General features: G+C 39.4%; 2 protein-coding genes across 3 annotated transcripts in view; one reads left to right on the top strand and one right to left on the bottom strand.

The window, feature by feature from the left end:
- Positions 1-4,082, top strand: part of SMAP1 (small ArfGAP 1) — a 204,069-nt gene extending 199,987 nt beyond the window's left edge. For both annotated transcript variants that reach the window (XM_040473891.1, XM_040473890.1), the window contains 2 exons: positions 738-1,051; positions 3,124-4,082. In XM_040473891.1, coding sequence (XP_040329825.1) covers positions 738-1,051; positions 3,124-3,258 — 449 coding nt within the window. In that variant the 3' untranslated portion in view covers positions 3,259-4,082. The remainder of the gene's footprint in view (positions 1-737; positions 1,052-3,123) is intronic.
- The window catches only part of B3GAT2 (beta-1,3-glucuronyltransferase 2), a 96,424-nt gene continuing 74,542 nt past the window's right edge, over positions 65-21,946 (bottom strand). Inside the window, exons 9-10 of the mRNA XM_040473892.1 lie at positions 4,739-4,887; positions 65-4,653 (exon numbers count right to left, since the gene is read on the bottom strand). Of these exons, the coding sequence (XP_040329826.1) occupies positions 4,567-4,653; positions 4,739-4,887 (236 nt within the window). The 3' untranslated portion in view covers positions 65-4,566. The remainder of the gene's footprint in view (positions 4,654-4,738; positions 4,888-21,946) is intronic.

The following is a 21,946-nucleotide window of genomic DNA, read 5'->3' on the forward strand; positions in this document are numbered from 1 at the left end:
AGGTGCTTCTTTGCAATTTGTGCAACTACAAAACTGGTATGAAGCATTAGAATTAAAAAGCATACACAGGATTCACAAAACTTTATTTAGAAGTAACACGCTGTTCACATATCACTTAATATTGTTTCACAAGCTTACAGGACATGGATTATTTTTGAAGAATTATTTTGATTTGCATGAAGTTTACAACTTTGTGTACAGTATGGTATTTTCTCTGTAAGTAAACAATAAGCAATCTGAATTATCACATGAATTCCAAAACTGAGTTTTTAATAATTATAATGAAAGACTAGCACAGTCAGATCTATTGTTTACATAGTTTGAATCTGTCAAATGCACTCCTTCTGAAATAATGAGCTGGAATTCTAGGACACTTGCTTCCATTAAAGCCAGACACCATCAGCTCTCAGTTGTGTATCTGATAGTGGGAGACAAGCCGTGCAAGTCAGCACAAACAGCACATAATCTCATGCTGTGGAGTTTATATGGCTATTGCATAAGATATATCTAGCCTAAATTTGCTCAGGTTTGTAACTGATTTGTGTGCATTTTGGAAGTAACCAGCTCTGAGGTTGTGAGTCGGTCTGAACAGTAGCAGCAGATTGGAATTAAAATTTTTGCTGTGGGTTCTTCAGAAAGATGGTGATCCTTTTTCTGTGATCATAGAGGTGAGTGCAACTGTATACAGTAGCCCTGCTTTCTTCATTCATTTTCTTTTCATGGTTCTTAAAATGCAGGTGTGTTTATGGGACCCACAAATATACCATTTACCTCACAAGCACCGACTGCATTTCAAGGTTTTCCACCAATGGGCGTGCCTGTGCCTGCACCTGCAGCTCCTGGCCTTCTAGGAAATGTGATGGGACAGAGTACAAGCATGATGGTGGGCATGCCCATGCCCAATGGGTTTATGGGAAACGCACAAACTGGTGTGATGCCACTTCCCCCAAATGTGGTTGGCCCCCACGGAGGAATGGTGGGACAGATGGGCGCGCCCCAGAGTAAGTTTGGCCTGCCGCAAGCTCAGCAGCCCCAGTGGAACCTCTCACAGGTAGGGGGTCATTTACTCTCCAGAGTCTCCAAAATCAAAGAAATGGGATTCATTTTCTGAATGGTTTATTTAAAAATAACAACATGGCAGAAAAATCTGAGTAAGGATAATGTATCAGATGGGACTTGTCTATAGGTATCATGAAGTTACATCAAACAGACAAGTGAGCTGTCACTGACCCTATATTTAGAGTATTCTGTAAAGCAGTGTTAAGCATTTTTTCATTTCAGATTATAATACTGGTGAACATCCTGTTTGTAACAGCTGGAAATTATCTTGGGCATCTTGAGAGACTTCCTCTCTGCTACCTGTGAAATTAGCACCAAGCTTCAACCCAGCTCCCTGGTGGGGCATTTTTATAGTCCACTTAGACCTGCCTATGTTCACTACTAAGTTGGGGGCAGGGAGTGGTTTCCAGTCTCAAAGCACTATTTTGTAAGGGATCTAGGCTGTTCTTCATGTCATATGCCTACTTCCCCTGCTTTATAAAAGTTTAAAAACCTTTGTACAGTTGAGTTTCCTTTTTACTTATGGACAAGTCCATATCTGTCTCAGACATCCCCTTACATTATGAAATCCCATTTCTACTTGTAAAACTTTTTTCAAATCAGTCTGTTTTAGTGCTCCACTCTGACTTTTCTGCATAGACAAAGACCCTTAGATTTAGCTTCATGCTCCAGCCTCTCTTTCCCTTACAGTTCCTATTTGGTGTTCTTCTAGCACTGGGGGGAATCTTGGTTTCTGTTCAGCTGTTTTACCTTGAGAGCATTCAGAGAATAGTCTATACTGATAGTTAACATTACTAAAAATCACTATACATCCTGTGAATGCTTTTACTATCACATTTTAAAGATTTTTTTAAGTACTCCCCACACTCAGCATGGGGTTTGAACCTAAACCCCGAGATCAAGAGTCACATGCTGTACCAACTGTGCCAGCCAGGAGCCCCTACTGTCATTGTGACATTGGTGTCCACCCTCTGGGAACCTTAAGTACCAAATGTCAGTAACAGCTTTTGTGTAGCCAAAATACTGAAGTATACTCAGCTCAAAGTTAAGGTGCTAGATGAACCAGTAAGGAGTTAACGTTGGCCTTTACTTTCAGGCATGCTGAGGGGTGCTGCTGTTTTCCAGCACCCCTCAGTGGAATCTGTTGGCCAACAAGGTGGTTTACAACCTTTAGTTGGTATGAAGACGTGGACACTATGCCTCATCAGCAATGTGGTGAACATTAGTATCTTTGCAAGACCACTAAAGAACTTTATTAAGAATACATTCCAACCCTGAGCACAGATTTTTGAATCCACTCTGTACTTTGTGATAAATCTTGCCTTTCCTTTCCTTATCATCAGTATTAGAAGAAGAGAAGTACCGTAGTGAAAGGGTTAGGATGCTTATATACATATATGATTCCAGTCTGGAAGAAAAACACAGGTCGTCTTATACCTTATATAATGAAAATTAATTTTAGATGTTTAGTGGTTAAGCAAAAGAAAATGTATGCTTTACAGCCTTTTTTTAATACTTAGGAAGTATTTAGAACCATTTAAGATTTTAATGAAGACAGAATAATACCTGTCATAAACAGTATATAGTTTTGGAGTATTTGACTTTCTAAAATTTACTCAGTCCTTATAGTTAAAGCACAACATCCTGATATAGTTGAAAGTTAGAATAGTGGACTCAAATACAAATTCAAAGATTGCTTTGGTGTTTTTTCAGTTGTGGTTAATCTTTGGGGGACAAGAAATGGAGTCTTGAAAATGAATAAATAGGATTGAGATCACTTTATGGACAATGCTAAAAAAAAAGTGGAAGGAAAGAACAAGAAGGAAACAAAATAGCTATTTGCTTTCTCTAGGGAAATAATTGTTTGGTAGTCTACTTATACCCCTGTGCTTTGACTAATTTTCATATTGATGAAAAATACTTCTATAATTGCTATTAAACTTCATTATCTCTTTGACTAAATTAACCTCAAAGGCAGCTTCTAATAAATGTCTAACTGTGGCTCAAGAAACAAGAATTAAAAGTGAAGTAAACGTCCTAAAATAAGCCTTTTATGTTTCACAGATGAATCAGCAAATGGCCGGCATGAGTATCAGCAGTACAAACCCCGCAGTGGGTTTTGGCCAGCCCCCCAGCACAACAGCGGGCTGGTCTGGAAGCTCATCGGGTCAGACTCTCAGCACACAGCTGTGGAAATGAAAACTGCACTGCAAGTTTCATCCAGAACTACCACCTGACATTCCTTGCTAAAACGCATCTAGTTCCCCTGTTTATTCATGTACATATTTTTTTTTTCTTTTTCCCCATTTGTTCATATGAAGAATTATCTGACTGACCGTGTTGGTCTGTACAGATTAAATTTGATGTGAAAAGCAGGTTGAGAAACGATTTTATGTCAAGGGCAGCTTTGCTCATTTCCCATGATTTCGTAAACCACATTATTTGAGAAGCTGCTCAGTCAACTTGCATAATCAGTTTTACTCTCGATAAAAGTATAGCTCTAATGTTTGCATATAAGGGAAGTAGTTATCATGTTAGTAATACCTCTAACAGTATAAACCCCACCCCCAAATTAGCCAGTAATCCTGTAGGAAGGTACTGTATGATCAAATGTTTAATCATATAAATAGAATGTAAATGTGTCACTGAGCACTGTTTTCTAGTGTATCAAAGTTCTTTTATTTCATCATTCACTTCACTGTGCTGTTGTTATGATGTGCTTAACAGGGAACGTGGCTAGTGAAAGGAAGATAAACCTGGATGTTACTACAAAACTTAGTTTAACGAATGTTTAAAGAACTCAAATTTTATCTGCCTCTCTTGTAATTTGGATCTCTTCTTATGTACATAGTGCTAATAACATGAAGACCTTTCTCTGCACTATATGCAAACAGGGTAACTAAACAAAGCCACTTTCAATCCTTGAAGGTATATCCAGGTTTATGACAGTAATTGTGTTTACATTTTATGGTGCCTAGTATTGACAAAATGTTATATCCCTATATTAAACAGATAAATCCATAGACCTTTTTATTTTTGTGGGTTTTATTTCCTACAATGTATACTGCCACCAACCGTATGAAAATTACTTAATATTGCAAAGTGAGGAATTGGGAACATTTAGTCAACAAAATACCTGTCCTTTGTTTCTGAAACCAGTTCCACCAATTATAAGGCCAAATGGGAAAAAAAAAAAAAAAAGTACACAAGATACTCACAGTGTATCCCGCAGTGTCACTAGCTGTACTGTACAAAGAACTTCCAGTTTCGTTGTAGGGAAAACATGCAGAACAAATGAAGACAAAAAACACACACTTTATACCATCCAGTCAGCCATGTTAACTGGCAAGCTCTGCTTAAACAGATGTCCATCAGATGACAGTAAAGGCTGCTGTACTGAAGTAAAGTGAACAATACCTGAATGTTTGGCAGCCTGACCTCCAAACGTCCTCTCCCACGTCCACCAGCCAGGCAAACTGCACCAGTTGCTGCTTCAGTTTCTTCAATTTACACCTCAATTTTCACCGTGTCCAGGTGGTACTTTGGCTCGTTGGCTAGATTAACCTTCTCTGTCCGAGTGTGCCACACAAGAACCTAGAGGGGAGGGAAATCTTTTGGGTAGCCATGCTTCTTAACGCTGACACTCAACAAGGTCAAGCAGCACAAGTGAAATGAATACCTTGGTGCAGTTATTTGCTTTTGGTTCCAGCTCTTCAACTGTTGTTATCTGTTTTAGAAAATCAGATTCTTGCATCCCTGGCTGGGATCCACGACGCTTAAATACGGCTTTTGGATTGGACAAGATGACTTGAAGACTGACAGCAAATCCTTTGTGAAAAGTGAGAAGAAAAAAAGACTTAAATAAAATAATTGGCGTACTTCTCTTTTTTCTGTAAAATTTTGGACACATCAGAAATTCTTCTACATGCCAAGTATGTGCCAGGTCTTGGCTCTCAGAGTTGAATAGTAGGAGCCTTACGTGTAGAAAGCAACCAGGGCACTGTGGTACATTCAGTGCCATGACAGAGGTGTACGCACAGGGGCGGGGGGGACAAGAGCCACTGTAAAATACAAAGTCTAGGCTGTTGACAAGAAGCTGCTCGTTCATAGAGGTCATCACAGCCCGGCCTTCGACACTCTGGGAATTGAGAACTAAATGGAAACATAGCTGCAGAGCATACAGACTTACCCTAACTGTCCTCGGGGTGTAAGCCTGCCTGGGTATCCTGCCTGTTCTTTAACACCTTTATGTGTGCTCTCCTCAGAACCAGCACTGCTGCGATTTACTTTTGAGTTTAGAAGACTGAGGAGTACAAGTCAGTTAGCTAGAATATGAAAAATCTGTAATCATTTGGTTTAAATTTCTAATTTGGTTCAATCCGACAGGGGGGGGGGGGGGTGGGGGGGGAGGTTTGGAAGTCAGTACAGGAGGTGTCCAGCCATTTGATAAATTTGGTTTTGGGTTTAATTTTTTGAGGGAAACATTACTCTCCATTGCCTTCAATGGTTTGGTTGTGAAAAATCATTACTATTAAATCTGGTTTAGGAAACCCTATGTTAAAGGCTTAGTCATTAAACACACTGAAAGCTTTCTCAGCAAGCAACTGCTGTTAACCTTTGTGGTTGTTTTGAAAGTCTGAGGTCCTGGACCTCTGCTCTTTATGACTAAGCTAACAATGAAGTTAGATACCCTCCCAGAGTCAAAGCTGCGAGGCCCGATCTCCAGGAACGTTCCTTAGCAACTTTTCGCCCTTTTCTACATTAACTGAATTGATTTATGCTTCTTTTTGCAAAAGCATAGTTAGCAAAGTAAGTTCCAAATGATACTAGGCAGTAAGTAATTGGGAAGTTGTGAGAAAACCACAACCAGTATTCTCATCACTCCACATGCCAGACTGGGCCACTTCCATGTTCTAGACCCTGCCCTCTTCACAGGAAAGTCTCCCACTAAGCTAGCTCCCCACAAACACAACTTGGCTCAGCACCTGCTGAGTGAGGCAGAACAAGTAAAACAATCATGAAGCATTAGCCTGAGGACTGGCCCAGTATCTCCCACCAGTCCTGGAGGGTGGCGGCACATTCTAGCAGAAAGAACACTGAATTTAGAATTAACAAGCCTTTTGATTTTGCCTAGATCCTTGTACTTGGGACACTGGTCAAGTCACTGAAACTTTCTTGATCCTAAAGCTTTCCCATTTCCTCATCTGCCAAGAGGGGTGTGACACCTTGTCAGCTCAGTGTGTCATGTAAAATTAGCAAATGGAAAGACCCCACTAACTGCACAGCACTGTTCATGAGGTACTATGGTATATACATAAAAATACCATTAGAAACATGAAGGGCAGGTGGCACTGGCTGTCATCTATGGCCAGAGAACAGGGTTTACAGGGAAAGGGCCTGTGAAAGTGGTGGCAGAACCAGGCCACTAGCATTTCACACCACTTGGCTAAGGAGCCTGAAGCCTTCCCCAGACAGCCAAAACAGCCACAGACCTCTTCAGCAAAAAGCCAGAGGTTCAGATTCACACATAAAAAGTAACCTAACTGGTGATTTTTGTGCTCTAGGAGGCCTTGCCTTTTTTTTTTTTTTCCCATGTACTTAAAAATAAGTTTCATACTTTTTCTACAGTTGAGGGTCTGCCCTTCTCCATCACTGAAGCTCCTGGTATATTTTTCACATGGCTTCAAGGTACTAATTGTATTTCCCCTTTCTTATAATTAAAAAAAAAGAGAATCCGGGGCGCCTGGGTGGCTCCGTTGAGCATCCGACTTCAGCTCAGGTCATGGTCTTGCAGTTCGTGAGTTCGAGCCCCGCATCAGGCTCTGTGCTGACAGCTCAGAGCCTGGAGCCTGCTTCGGATTCTGTATCTCTCTCTCTCCCCCTCCCCTGCTCATTCTCTGCCTCTCTCCGTCTCTCAAAAATAAATGTTAAAAAATTAAAAAAAAAAAAAGGATCCAAACCATACAGAAGTCGTTCTGAAAATGTGAAGCCAGTTTGATTTCCTTCATTTTCCCAGAAGTCATTTTTTTCTTTAAAAAAAAAATTTTTTTTTTAACGTTTATTTATTTTTGAGAGAGACAGAGACAGAATGCAAGTGGGTTAGGGGCAGAGAGAGAGGGAGACGCAGAATCAGAGGCAGGCTTCAGGCTCTGAGCTGTCAGCACAGAGCCCCACACGGGGCTCGGTCTCACGAGCCGTGAGATCATGACCTGAGCCAAAGTCGGATGCTCAACCGACTGAACCATCCAGGCGCCCCTTCCCTGAAGTCTTTAACACATTCATCATGGTGACCACTCAGAGATTCAGATTAAGTGTAGTTTCTTGCTTTCCTTGGCTCGGGAATACCTTCTAGCTCTTAGAGTTACACAGCACAATCTACCAACTTAAGCAAAGCTGCCAGCCAGCTGTGAAGCTAGACACTGTTTTGCTGTGGGGCCCTTTCCTGGCCTCACTGGAGAACAGGGTGCACCTGGCAGGCCAGCACCCTGGAGAGAGATTTTCCGGGGTGGCTCACCGCAGCAGCAAAGTGATTTTCTATGATCTAATATAAAAGGGGGAGGGAGGCAATTCAGAGGCTTTTCAATCTCCTACTTTGCCCATATGCCCCTGCTGGGTGAGCTCTTTAAAGGAAGCTGGTCACAGCCAGCCCCAGGGACTACACACTACCCAGGCCCACACTCTGGGTTGCCTTTCAGGGAATCATGACGTGCTATGAAGCTGGGGAGTTAGAGAGTTCTCCCTATGAGAGCAGGACAAGGAGTTTTTAAGCTCCTCAAACCACTGCTTCCAACCCAAGATGGAGATCTTGGGTTTTCTTAATTTCCAAGTATTTATGCCTCAAGTATTTCATGTGCCTTCCTTTTTTCTAGTGAAATTAATTTAGCTTTAAAGATGTTTGCAGTAGTTTTTGAGATACTGGGAGCCTTACAAAAAAACATGGGACTAGGATTCTCTGTCCTGGTCAGCTGTATAAAAAATAAAATGCAAATGAAAACTGGCGATTCACTGTGAATGGCTTGTTCAAGTGAAGTAGAGATAGGGTCCCTAATGTAAGTATGTATGTATCCCCTATGTATGTACGTGTGTGCGTGTATATGTGAATGTGTAATAAATGTGTTAGACATACATAAACGTAATCTAACAAATACTTATTTTTTCTAATACCTAGCAACATAAAATTCAAAATGCCTGAGCTACAAAAATTACCATGTGTACAAAGAAGCAGGAAAATACAACCCCAAATATACCCTATATGTTCAAAAAGGGGAAAGATTGAGCATGCTAAGGAGAGTTATGGAAGATACAAAAAAAAAACCCCAATGTGATCTCACTGTTGTGAAAGATATACTGGCTGAGATTAGCAGCTGATAAATCATTGCAGAATAAAAGACTAGTAAACTTGAAGAATGAACAATAGAAACTACCAAAAGGACACACAGAATGGAAAATATCAAGACAGACAGACATATCAAGACACACACACACACACACACACACACACACACACACACACACACACCCAAAGAAACTGAATGAAAGGTTTGGAAAGAGGGATAGGAAAAAAAAAATGAAAAAAACTGAAAACTTACTAAATTTGGAAATCAGTAAGGATATGTAACACTTGACCTGACATAAGATGCACCACCAAACAATACAGAATCCACAATCTTCAAGTACACATGGGACATTATCAAGATAGGCCACATAGTCTGGGCCAGAAATCAAATCTCAATAAAGATGAATTCAAATTGTACAAAGTGTTTCTCTGACCACAACAGAATTAAAATAGAAATCAATAACATGAAGCTATCTGGAAAATCTCCAAATATTTGGATACCAAACAATGTAATTCGAAATAGACTATGGGTCTAAGAAACCAAAAGGGAAATGAAAAAGTGGTTAAATGAATGAAAACAGTGGGATGCATCTAAAACAGTACTTAGATGGAAAATTAATTTTTTAACAGCTATAAACAAATTTGTTAGATAGGAAGGGTAAGTTCCTACACCTTTTTATACTTAAAAAAAAAAGGAGCAAATAAAACCCAAAATGAATAGAAAAATGTACTAATAAACCTATGAGCTAAAATCAATGAAATAGAAAATAGAGAAGATCAGTGAAATAAAAAGCATGTCCTTTGAGAAAATTGATAAATATCTACCCATACCTATCAGAAGGGGGAAAAAAGTCATAAATTACCAATACTGGGAATATTGGTATGTATTCTACAAATATAAAATGATAATAAAGGAGTATTAGAAAAAAACATCATGGCAGAAAATTTGACAACTTACATAAAAATGGACAAATTCCTTGAAAGAAACAGCTATCAAAGTTCAGTCATGAAGAAATAATCTATGTAGCCCCATATCAATAAAGAAATTAAATTTATAGTTCAAAATTGCCCACACCATCCCCCCCCCAACCCAAACCAAAATAAAACTGAGAAAACAAACTAACAAAAAACCTCCAGGCCCAAATAGTTTCACTGATGGTATCTACCAAATGTTTAAGGAAGAAGTATTAACTATTTGTATAGAAAATAAAAAAGGAAGGAACGTTTCAAATCCTCTCAAGCCAGCCTTTCCCTAATACCAAAACCAAACAAGTATTAGGTAAAAAATAAAAAAGATTACAAGACAAGGTAAGATAAGAAAACTACAGGTCTAACAACCTTCATGAACACAGAAAAATTCTTAAGAGTTTTAGCCATTTGAATCCAACTATAAATCATGACCAAATGAGGTTTATTCCAAGACTGCAATGTTGCTTTAACATTTCAAAATCAATCAGTGTAATTCACCAACTTAAGATGTTATAAGAAAGAAAAATCTATTGTAATAAATGTAGAAAACGCACTTGACAAAATCCAACATCAAGATTTTTGAAAAGCCACTCAGCAAACTAATAAAAGTGAACTTCCTCAACTTGGTAAAGGACATCTACAAAAAACCTATTGCCGATATTATATATACTTCATGGTGAAAGACAGTGTTAAAACCCCTGAAGATTGCAATGAGGCAAGGCTGTCGCTGTCAACTTTTACTCAACAGTGTACTGGAGGTCCTAGCCATTGCAATAAGGAAAAAACAAACCAAAACCAGACAAACTGGAAAAAGAAAAAGCAAGTCCAGAAAATCTCTTCCTCTTTCAGCCACAAACACATCAGTAATGCTTATCAGTTCCTTCTGTTGTGTATCAACTTCCTCTTACCTCCACATACTTGTCCCACTGGCATATTCTTTTCTAATTACACATAATCTAATCTTAAAAGCAAGGGTGTTACAAACCAAACTTATTTCGAATTCTCACAGGATAGATTTTGGCAACATTACAGTTCAGCCACAATAAAGATACTAATGGCCTTTTTTCCTCCTGACGGTCAGCTCTGGCTAGTGATACTGGAATACTGTGCTCTTGACACACTTCTACTACTGGCAACAGGTCTGGTAATTTCAAAAGTTGGTCTCTACTCACTTGAAATAAAAAGAGACTATCAATTTCCAAATTAAAAAGTATACACACACAGTTGTCTCAGGAATTGCTGAAGAAAGATGTGCACTGTGGCACCTCCTTCTAATTCTCCCTGAGGCGACCCCCTCTCCTTTCATCTCTCTTCTTAGCAGAGCACATCCAGTCTTTTGCAGAGTGTGTGTCAATCTTCCGCACCCACCCACCCCCTTTAATGAGATATAATTCATACATGCCAAAATTTGCTCTTAAAGGATATGTGTGATTAAATGGCTTTTAGTATATTCATAACTCTGGGCACTTTTTTTTAGTTTACTTACTGGTTTTGAGGGCAGACGAGGTAGGGGCAGAGAGAGAGGGGGAGAGAGAATCCCAAGCAGGCTCCGTGCCATCAGCACAGAGCCTGACAAAGGGCTCGAACTTACCAACCGAGAGCTCACGACCTGAGCCAAAACCAAGAGCCAGACGCATAACTGACCAAGCCACACAGGCACCCCTGGGCACTTTTTTTTTAAAAAAAAAAAACTATCTTTCTCTATTGAATGGCCTTGGCACCCTTGGCAAAAATCAACTGACCACAATGTGAGGCCTTATTTATGGTCAATTCTCTTCTATTGATTCATATGCTTATCTTTATGCCAGTGCCACACTATTACTGTACCTTTATATACTCAGTTTTCAAATCAGGAAGCATAAATCTTCCAACTTTGCTGTTTTACAAAATTGTTTTGGCTATTTGGAGTTCCTTGCTTTCCCATGTTAATTTTAGGATGACCTTGTCAATTTCTGAAAAAAGGGCAGCCAAAATCTTGATAGGAATTACCCCAAATCTACAGATTAATTTGGGGAATATTGCACCACTAGAGTAATATTATATCTTCTAATCCATAACACTGTCTCCTAATCCAGGAACATAAAATGTCTGTATACTTATTTAGTTCAATTTTTCTAAATGTTTTACAGTTTCCAGTATACAATGCTCATACTTTTTTTTATTACTAAGTATTTTATTATTTCTGACACTGTTGTGAATAAAACTGTTTACTGGTTTCCTTTTTCAGATTGTTCATTGCCAGTGTATAAAGGGGGCATCTGGGTGCCTCATTTGGGAAAGGTCTGACTCCTGATTTCGGTTCAGGTCAGTATCTCGTGGTTAGTAACATTGAGCCCCACATTGGGCTGTGTGCTGACAGCATGGAACATGCTTGGGATTCTCTCTCTCCCTCTCTCTGCCCCCCCCCCCCCCCCCCCACTGCTCATGTGCTCTCTCTCAAATAAGTAAAACTTAAAAAAAATGCATTTCATTTTCATATGTTAATCTTATATCCTGCAACCTTGCTGAATTTATTTACTAGCACGGATAGCTGTGTATGTATTCTTGAGGATTTTGTACATAAAAGATCATGCTATTGATTATTTAAGATATTTTACTTCTTCCTTTCCAACCTAGATGACTTTTATTACTTTTTCTCAATAATTACCCTAGCTACCACCTGTATTACAATGGTGAATACAACTGTCAAGAGGGATCACCTTTGTCATGATCTTTATGGGAAAAGCTTTCAGTCTTCAGCTGTTTAAAACATTAGCTTTTTCATAGATGCCCTACATCAAATAAAAGATGTTCTTTCCCATTCCTCACTTACTGATCTGCCTAGTGTTTTTATCATGAAATGACATTGAATTTTGTCAGGTGCTTCTTCTGCATCTATTGATTTGATCAGGTGGTTTTTGTGGTTTGTTCTACTGATCATGGTACATTACATTGACTGACTTTTGTATATGAACCTTACACTCCAGTGATAAATCTCACCTGGTTATGGCGTATAATTCTTTTTATATGTTGCTGGATTAACTCCACCAGTATTTTGTTTAGGATTTTTGCATCTATATTCATAAGGGATATTGGTAAGTTTTTTGCTTTGTGATGTCCAGTTTTGGGATCAGGGTAACAATGGTCTAATAGAAAGACTTCAAATATGTTCCCTTCTTACTATTTTTTGGAAATGTTTGTGAATGATCAGTCTTAATTATTTTTTAAATGCTTGTTAGAATTCACCAGTAAATCTGGAACTGGGCTTTTCTCTATATAGGTTTCATTGATTACTAATTCAATCTATTTCTTACAGGTCTATTCAGATTTTCTATTTCCTTTTGAATCAGTTGTTTTTTTTTGTTTTTTGTTTATTTATTTATTTTGAGAGAGAGTGCATGTGTGTGTGGGAAGAGGGGCAGAGAGAGAGGAGAGAGAGAATCCGAAGCAGGCTCAGCACTGTTAGTACAGAGCCTGATGCGGGGCCCAATCCCATGAACCATGAGATCACAACCTAAGCCGAAGTCAAGAGTAGAATGCTTAACCAACTGAGCCACCCAGATGGCTTTTCAAAGCCCCTATGGAATGAAATATTATCTAAGATTTTTCTAATTTTTTGATTAGCTTATTGTTTGCCATAACTATTACCATTGCTTCAGGAATCTGCAATGACAATCAACATTTTGTGTTTTTATTTAGTTTTTGTTTGAGGTTTTTGTTTTCCTATTTTTTATTTTTTAAAAATGCTCCCAGGAAAAGGCTGTTTGTACTGGGTGAGATCTGAGTGAAGTCAGATAAAGACAAGCTTGGAGAATGGGATTTTCTAAAGACCTGTTAGGTCAAATAATGGAAATTCTCTTAGAATGAAGCTTTGAATAAGTTCCAACCCTGTTCTTCCCTCCCAGTGACTGCTAGGATAAGTAGCTGTTGATTTTCAGCCTGATTCCAAGGTCACCGTGGAACTAGGGAGAAAGGGACAGGAATAGGGCAAGGTGACACAATGTAATACTGTTATTACCAACATTTAACCATTTTTCTTGAACAAATACTCCTCAGAGTGATGCACACTTTGGGTTAACTTCCACAGTTGTGAGAAAGTTGATTTTGATAATCACTGTTTTTATAGAAGATAATATTCAGAGGTCCTTACTCTGTCATTACCAATGATGTTCCTGCCTTTCTCTTTTTCAAACTCCCGATCCCACTGTGACCATTTCAGGAGAATAAGTTAGGAAGCAGCAGCCACAGTAATGTAGGGCATGAAGGTTAAAAATGGAAAACTGCTGAGGAATCAAAAAATGCCTTGAGACAAATGAGAATGGAAATACAACATACCAGAACTTATGAGATACAGCAAAAGCAGTTCTAAGGGGAAGGTTCTTAGTGATAAATGCCTACACAAAAAAACAAAGATCTCAAAAAACGTTTTTTCCTTAAAGAACTAGAAAAAGAAAAAAAAATCACCAAAAGTTAGAAGAAGTAAGTAAATAGCAAAGATCAGAGCAGAAATAAATGAAATAGAGACTAAAACATTAATAGAAATGATAAATGAAACTAAGAGCTGGCTCTTTGAAAAGATAAACAAAACTGACAAACCTTCAGCTGGAATCACCAAGAAAGAGTGGGCTCAAATAAAATTATAAATAAAAGAGAAGGCTGTGGCTCAATCAGTTATGTCTGACTGTGGCTCAGGTCATTGATCTTACAGTTTGTGAGTTCAAGCCCTGCACTGGACTCTGTTCTGACAGCTCAGAGCCTGGAGCCTGCTTCAGATTCTGTGTCTTCCTCTCTCTCTGCCCCTCCCCCACCCACACTCTGTCTCTCTCAAAAATTCAACATGTTAAAAAATTTATTTTTAATAAAAGGTATTACTATTAACAAGACAGAAATGGAAAGGATAAGAAACTACTATGAACAAATACAGACTAACAAACTGGACAACCTAGAAAAAATGGATATTCTCCAAACATACAACCTACCAAGAATCATAAAGAAATAGAAAATCTGAATAGACCAATGACTAGTAAGGAGACTGGATCAGTAATCAAAAAACTCTCAACCAAATAGAAGACCAGATGGCTTCAATGATGAATTTTACCAAACATTCAAATGCTTCCAAACATTTTATGAGGCCAGCAATACCTTAATTCCATAACCTGACAAGGTTACCACAAGAAAATTATAGGTATCATTGATGAACATAGATGCAAAAATCCTCAACAAAATGTTAGCTAACTGAATTCAATAATAAAAAAGAATCAAGTGATCAAATGGGATTTACTCCAGGGACGCAAGGATGATTCAATATCTGCAAATCTATCAGCGTGATCTACCAGACTAACAAAATGAAGGATGAAAATTATATGATCATCACAATAGACACAGAAAAAGCATTTGACAAAATTCAATATCCTCTTGTGATAAAAACTCTCAACAAAGTGCATACAGATGAAATGTACCCCAACATAATAAAGGCCAGATAGGACAAGCCCACAGCTGACATCATACTTAATAGTGAAGAGCTGGAAGTTTTCTCCCTAAGGTCAGGAACAAGACAAGGATACCCACTCTCACCATTTTTATTCAATATAGTACCGGAAGTTCTAGCCACAGTGATCAGACAAGAAATAAAAGTCATTCAAATTGGAAAAGAAGAAGTAAAACTATCATTATTTGCAGATGACATGATACCAAATATAGAAAAATGTTAAGACTCCACCAAAAACTGTTAGAATAAATGAGTTCAGTAAATCGCAGGATACAAAATCAATATACAAAAATTTTCTCATTTCTATACACTAGTAATGAACTATCAGAGAACTTAAGAAAACAATCTCAGGGGCGCCTGGGTGGCGCAGTCGGTTAAGCGTCCGACTTTAGCCAGGTCACGATCTCGCGGTCCGTGAGTTCGAGCCCCACGTCAGGCTCTGGGCTGATGGCTCAGAGCCTGGAGCCTGTTTCTGATTCTGTGTCTCCCTCTCTCTCTGCCCCTGCCCCGTTCATGCTCTGTCTCTCTCTGTCCCAAAAATAAATAAACGTTGAAAAAAAATATATTAAAAAAAAAAAAAAGAAAACAATCTCATTTACAATTGCATCAGAAAGAATAAAATGCCTGGGAGAAATTTAACCAAGGAGGTAAAAGACTGACATGATGATACAAACTGAAAACACATATAAATGGGAAATTATTCCATACTAGGGATTGGAAGAATATTGTCAAAATCTCCAAACTACCCAAAGCAATCTAGAATCAATGCAATCCCTATCAAAATTCCAGTGACATTTTTCACAGAAAAGAAACAACTCTAAAATTTGTGTGGAACCACAAAAGACCCTGAATAGGGGGTGCCTGGGTGGCTCAGTCAGTTAAGCAGCCGACTTCAGCTCAGGTCATGATCTCGTGTTCCGTGAGTTCGAGCCCCGCGTCGGGCTCTGTGCTGACAGCTCAGAGCCTGGAGCCTGTTTCAGATTCTGTGTCTCCCTCTCTCTGACCCTCCCCCATTCATGCTCTGTCTCTGTCTCAAAAATAAACGTTAAAAAAAAATTAAAATAAAAAAAGACGCTGAATAGGCAAAGCAACTTTGAGAAAGAAGAGTAAAGCTGGAGGCATCATGTTGATTTCAAACCACGTTACAAACCTGTAGTAATCAAAACAATAAGGTATTCGCATGAAACAGATACATAGATAAATGGAACAGAATAAATAGCCCAGAAACAAACCCATGCATTTAGGGTCAGTTAATTTAAGACAAAGGAACCAAGAATATATACAATGAGGAAAGCACAGACTCTTAAATGGTCTTGGGAAAACTGGACAGCCACATGCAAAAGAATGACACTCAACCACTATCTTACACCATACACAAAAATCCACTCCAAATGGATTAAAGACTTGAATATAAGATCTAAATCCATAAAACTCCTAGACAAAAATATATGTGGTAAGCTCCTTAACAGCAATCTTGGTGATGATTTTTTGGATCTAATACCAAAAGTAAAGGCAACAAAAGCAAAAATAAACAAGTGGGACTATATCGAAATAAAAGGCTTCAGCCCAGTAGAGGAAACCATCAGCATGATAAAAAGGTGACCTACCCAAATGGGAGAAAATATTTGCAAATCACGTATGTACAGGGGCAAATGTCCCAAAATATATAAAGAACTCATATAACTCAACAGCAAAAACCAACAACAATCTGATTAAAAAATGAGCAGAGGACCTGAATACACATTTTTCTAAAGAAGATAAACAACAGCCAACAGACACATGAAAAGATATTCAACATCACTCATCATCAGGGAAATACAAATCAAAACCACAATGAGATATCACCTATGTTAGAATGGCTCATATCAAAAAGACAAGTAATGACAAGTTTTGGCAAGAACATGGAGAAAAGGGGACCCATGCACACTGTTGGCAGGAGTGTAAATTGGTACAGCCGCTATGAAAAACAACATGGAAGCTCCTCAAAAAATTAAAAATACCATATGATCCAGGAATACCATTTCTGGATATTTAAAAAGAAAATGAGGGGCGCCTGGGTGGCTCAGTCGGTTAAGCGTCCGACTTCGGCTCAGGTCACGATCTCGCGGTCCGTGAGTTCAAGCCCCGCGTCGGGCTCTGTGCTGACTGCTCAGAGCCTGGAGCCTGTTTCAGATCCTGTGTCTCCCTCTCTCTCTGACCCTCCCCTGTTCATGCTCTGTCTCTCTCTGTCTCAAAATAAATAAACGTTTAAAAAAATTTTTTAAAAGAAAATGAAAAACTAACTCAAAAAAGATATATGTACCCCCCACTGTGTTCATTGTAGTATTATGTACAACAGCCAAGGCATGGAGGCAACCTAAGTGTCCACTGATAGATAAATGGATAAGAAGATGTGTTACGCATATACACAACATAATATTATTTGGCCATAAAAAAGAAAGAAATCTTGCCTTTTGCGACAACATGGATGAATCTTTTTTAATTTTTTTTTAATGTTTATTTATTTTTGAGAGAGACAGAGACAGAATGTGAGTGGATTAGGGGCAGAGTGAGAGGGAGACACAGAATCCAAAGCAGGCTCCAGGCTCCGAGCAGTCAGCACAGAGCCCAACATGGGGCTCAAACTCACGAGCTGTGAGATCATGATCTGAGCAGAAGTCAGACGCTCAACCGACTGAGCCACCCAGGCACCCCAACGTGGATGCATCTTGAATGCACTAGGCTAAATGCAGTAAGTCAGAGAAAGACAAATGCCAAACGATTTCACTTATATGCAAAATCTAAAAAAGAAAATCAAACTCACAGATACAGGGAACAGACTGATGCTTGCCAGAAGTAGGGGGGTGGAGGGTGGTCAAAAGTACTAACTCTCAGTTACAAAATAAATAATTCCTGGGCGTGTAAAGTATAGCCTGATGACTACAGTTAATACTATATTTTATACTTGAAAGTTAAGAGAGTTCTCATCGCAAGAAAAGCATTTTTAACTATATGTGGTGATGGATGTTAACTAGAGTTCCTGTGGTGATCATTTTGCAATATATAAAATATCAAATCATGTTGTACACCTAAAACTAGTGTGCTATATGACAAGTATGTATCAATTTAAAAAATGGAAAACTGCTACTGAGTGATTTTTCATAATCTTGTACCTTCTAGCCTTGGCATCTGTGAACTATCCAACCGAAAAACAGATGTGTTAATAGTAGTGTTTGAGGAATCATTTTCATTACACTTAAATTACTTAAATCAGATATAGAAAGCAGAAAATAGGGCTGTATAAAAGGAATGTTGTCTTTCCTCCTTGACTATCATTTCTAAATTGCCACTACATCATGTCAGTCTTTAAGCAGAGATTTTCAAGGTCCTAAGACTGAATACTCGAGTGATATGTGTGCTTCCAAGGGGCAGACAGAGCTACAACTTTCCACATTTACTTCCAATTATACCTTACAATGATTTTCTTCTAGTGCAGGAAAGGAACGAAAAAGCATGGCCTGGCTGTAAATGGATCTGTTAATCTGCTTCAGAATACTGACTGACACTTTATGTTTGCTTCAGGGTAAACCCCTCCCCGCTTTTTGTTGTTGTTGTTTAATTTTTAAAACTCCTCAAAAGCCAGTCACTGTTCTTGTGGAAAAAAATAAAACACTCTTCATTTCTAAGCCGTATTCTTTACTTAATCTATAAACAATTCATTTAAATCTTTACTCTGAAAACAAACCATCACAGAAACCTAAATCTTCTAAGGAAACCGTCAGGATGCTGAATCAGGACGAAAAGAGTGAAAGATAAGTTAACAAGGCTTAATTAACTGGACACTAAAAATATCCACGACGGAGATTTTCGTAAGCTGGTGGCAGAGAAGTATGGCACGCTTCATACTGAGGTTCAGAAGATAAAGTGGTTCTATTGGCTCAACAGCCAAAAAGACTGTGATGGGAAGTGAAGTGCTGTATGTACTGAGAATGGCAGACTCAGAAGGGTTGACAATGTCTAAGTAAGAATCATGGTCTCATGCTTTATTCTAGCTATGAGGTCTTCCGCTTCCCATTATTCATGAGTACTACTGCATGTGTCACTAAGTCACGCTACAACCCAGGAAATACAGCAAAACTGGAGAAGGGATCTGTGTTCCTATTTCTGAAACCCCAGCACTTACGAGTAAATCATTTTTTAAAACGTTTATTTATTGGGGCACCTGGGTGGCTTAGTTGGTTAAGCATTGACTTTGGCTCAGGTCATGATCTCACACTTGGTGAGATCGAGCCCTGCGTTGGGCTCTGTGCTGACAGCTTGGAGCCTGGAGCTGGCTTTGGATTCTGTGTGTGTGTCTCTCTCTCTCTGCCCCTCCCCTGCTCAAAAATTTTTTAAATAAAAAAATAAAAATAAAAAGTGTATTTATTTATTTATTTAGAGAGAGAAAGTGCAAGGGTGGGAGGGGCAGAGAGAGAGGCAGAGAGAGAGAGAGAGAGAGAATCCCAAGCAGGCTTCCACACTGTCAGTGCAGTGCCCTACGTGGGGCTTGGACCCAACGAACCGTGAGATCATGACCTGAGCTGAAACCAAGAGTCAGACGCTTAACGGACTGAGCCACCCAGGCATCCCTGCAAGTAAATCATGTTTAAAGTAACAGAAAATAACAAGTTGGCAAGGCCATGGAAAAACTGGAATTCTTGTTCACTGCTGGTGGGAATGTAAAATGATGCAACCGTTGTGGAAAGTATAGTGGTTCCTCAAAAAAAAAAAAAAAAAAAAAAGTCAAACCTACAATTATCTTATGGTCCAGCAATTCCACTTCTAGGCGTATACTCAAAAGAATTCAAAGCAGTGACTTCATTTGCGCAGTTATTTGTGCACTCACGTTCATAGCATTATGCATATGATCCAAGAGGTAGAAGCTCAAATGTCCATCAAAGGATGAATGGATAAAGAAAACGTGGTCTCTATATACAATGAAATAGTAGTCAGCTTTAAAAAGGCATGAAATTCTGACACATTCTATCACGTGGATGAACCATAAAGACATCATGCTAAGGGAAATAAAAAGGACTAATGTTACATAACTCCACTTACATAAGCTACCTGGAATAGTCCAATACATAGTGATAGAAAGTAGATGGTTGTTACCAGGAACTGGGCAGGGGTCAGGGGTGAGCAGGGAGTTAGTGTTCGATGGGTACAAAGTTGTAACTGTGATGATGAAAAAGTGATGGAGCTGGATAGTGGTGATCGCTGCACAACAGTGTGAATGTACCACTAATACCACTGTATACTTAAAAATAGTTAAAATGGTAAATTTCATGTTATGTACATTCTACCACAATAAAAAAAAAGGTTAAACTTACATTCCAAGTGAAAACAGGCAGTCTTTTATATTGGTGGTGATGCTTTTCAGTTGTTATAATTGTATTGTTTTTCAAGTTTATTTATTTTGAGACAGAGACAGCACGAATGGGGGAGGGGCACGAAGCAAGGGTGAGAGAGAGAATTCTGAGAAGGCTTTGTGCTGCCAGTGCAGAGCCCGATGCAGAGCTCGAACTCACGAAGCCCTGAGATCACGACCTGACCCAAAACCAAGAGTCAACTAAGCCACCCATGTGCCCCTCAGCTGTTATAATTTTAAAATCTCCTCCCCTATGCTCAAATTCTCTTCTTGCTTGACCAATAGAAGTGCTTTCTATGGAAATAATTTTACTGAACATTCTCACACTTTTTCAGTATGGGGCTAGCCCACATCCAACCTCCAGACTAGATCGATGGGTGGCATAGCAGGGGCCATGGCTACTAAAAGACTATTGTGAGTTACAGGAAGAAACAGGAAAGTAGCTTCTGACCACCCACACCAGCTGTTCTTCTAGCTGCACTTTATAATCACTTCAGACTTAAAAAAGTCACACGAGGTGCCACACCCACAGATTATGGTTTCATTGGTCAGGGACAAAGCCCATGTATGGACATCTTGTCAAAGCTCCCCAGGGAATTCTGATGTGTAGCCAGTAGGTTGAGACCTACCGAATTAGTCATTCCTTAGAAAGCTCTCCGGAGTACAGTTCAACAACCCCTTTTTAAAAATCTCACCGTTAGGAAATAATGGGAATTAGGGCTCAGAGGAATAAGAAACTGTTCAACTTTTACTTTTGATAATCCTTAAACTAGAGAAAAAGACAAGTTAAAATTCATGAATTCAGCAAACATTTATTCAAGCTACTGCTGTCAGGATGGTGCCCCACCTGTAGGTGCTGGCAGAAGAGAGGAACCCTGTCCCAGCAGAGCTCATGGCCAGCAGGGGAAGCCAGGACAGGCAGGACACTGACAGGAGCACCACCTTGAGGACAATTGCATAAAGGGAACATGTGGGAACAGCATCTATGCTGGATGGAAAAGTGGGAAGAACGTCCTAGAGAAAGCTATCCATCTATCATTAATGAGTCTGGAGAGGTGACTAGAAATTAGCGAGGCAATCCCTTGGAAGATAAAGTGACATTCCCTCTTCTGGAGGCAGTGTGTGCCACTCTCGATTATGCCAGGCCCGTGAGCATGTGGCAATGCCTGGTTGACCCTGGGGGTTGGCCGTGGTCAAGGGATCTGAAATGAGGGGGACTGAAGTGCAGCGCATCTGGGTTGGGTCATATGGCTGCTCAAGGGGCCCGGGAAGAAAGCCAGTTAAGGCCAGTTTCTCAAGTCACTGGAGAGACCTGTATGCGACTCACAACAACCAACCACATGCCAAGGAAAGCTGGCATGCATGTCAGCCCCCAGGTTAGCCATGCAGAGCAACAATCCTTAATGCTTATTTATAGTAATAAACTGTCTGCCTCTTAACAAGTTCCAAATGAAAATTCTATCTATAGGTGTTCTCTCTCCCACAAGCTCTTAGGAAAGTCAAGGTGGTGAAAAAGGGCATTTCTCCCTCCTTGTGACCTGATTAGAAAGTGTGAGAATCATTCTCTGAAATCCTCCCCATGTGCCATCAGTAATTATGACATGATTTTTCATCTGGGAAATTATGAAAATGAGCATATATCTACTTCTCAACAACCTTTTTAAAAAAGTTTATTTGTTTTGAGATAGTGAGTGAGCATGAGCAGGGGGGCGGGGGGCGGCAGAGAGGA

Source organism: Herpailurus yagouaroundi, unplaced genomic scaffold (genome assembly GCF_014898765.1).
Source record: "Herpailurus yagouaroundi ecotype Mexico unplaced genomic scaffold, PumYag 139, whole genome shotgun sequence".
Lineage (NCBI taxonomy): Eukaryota > Metazoa > Chordata > Mammalia > Carnivora > Felidae > Herpailurus > Herpailurus yagouaroundi.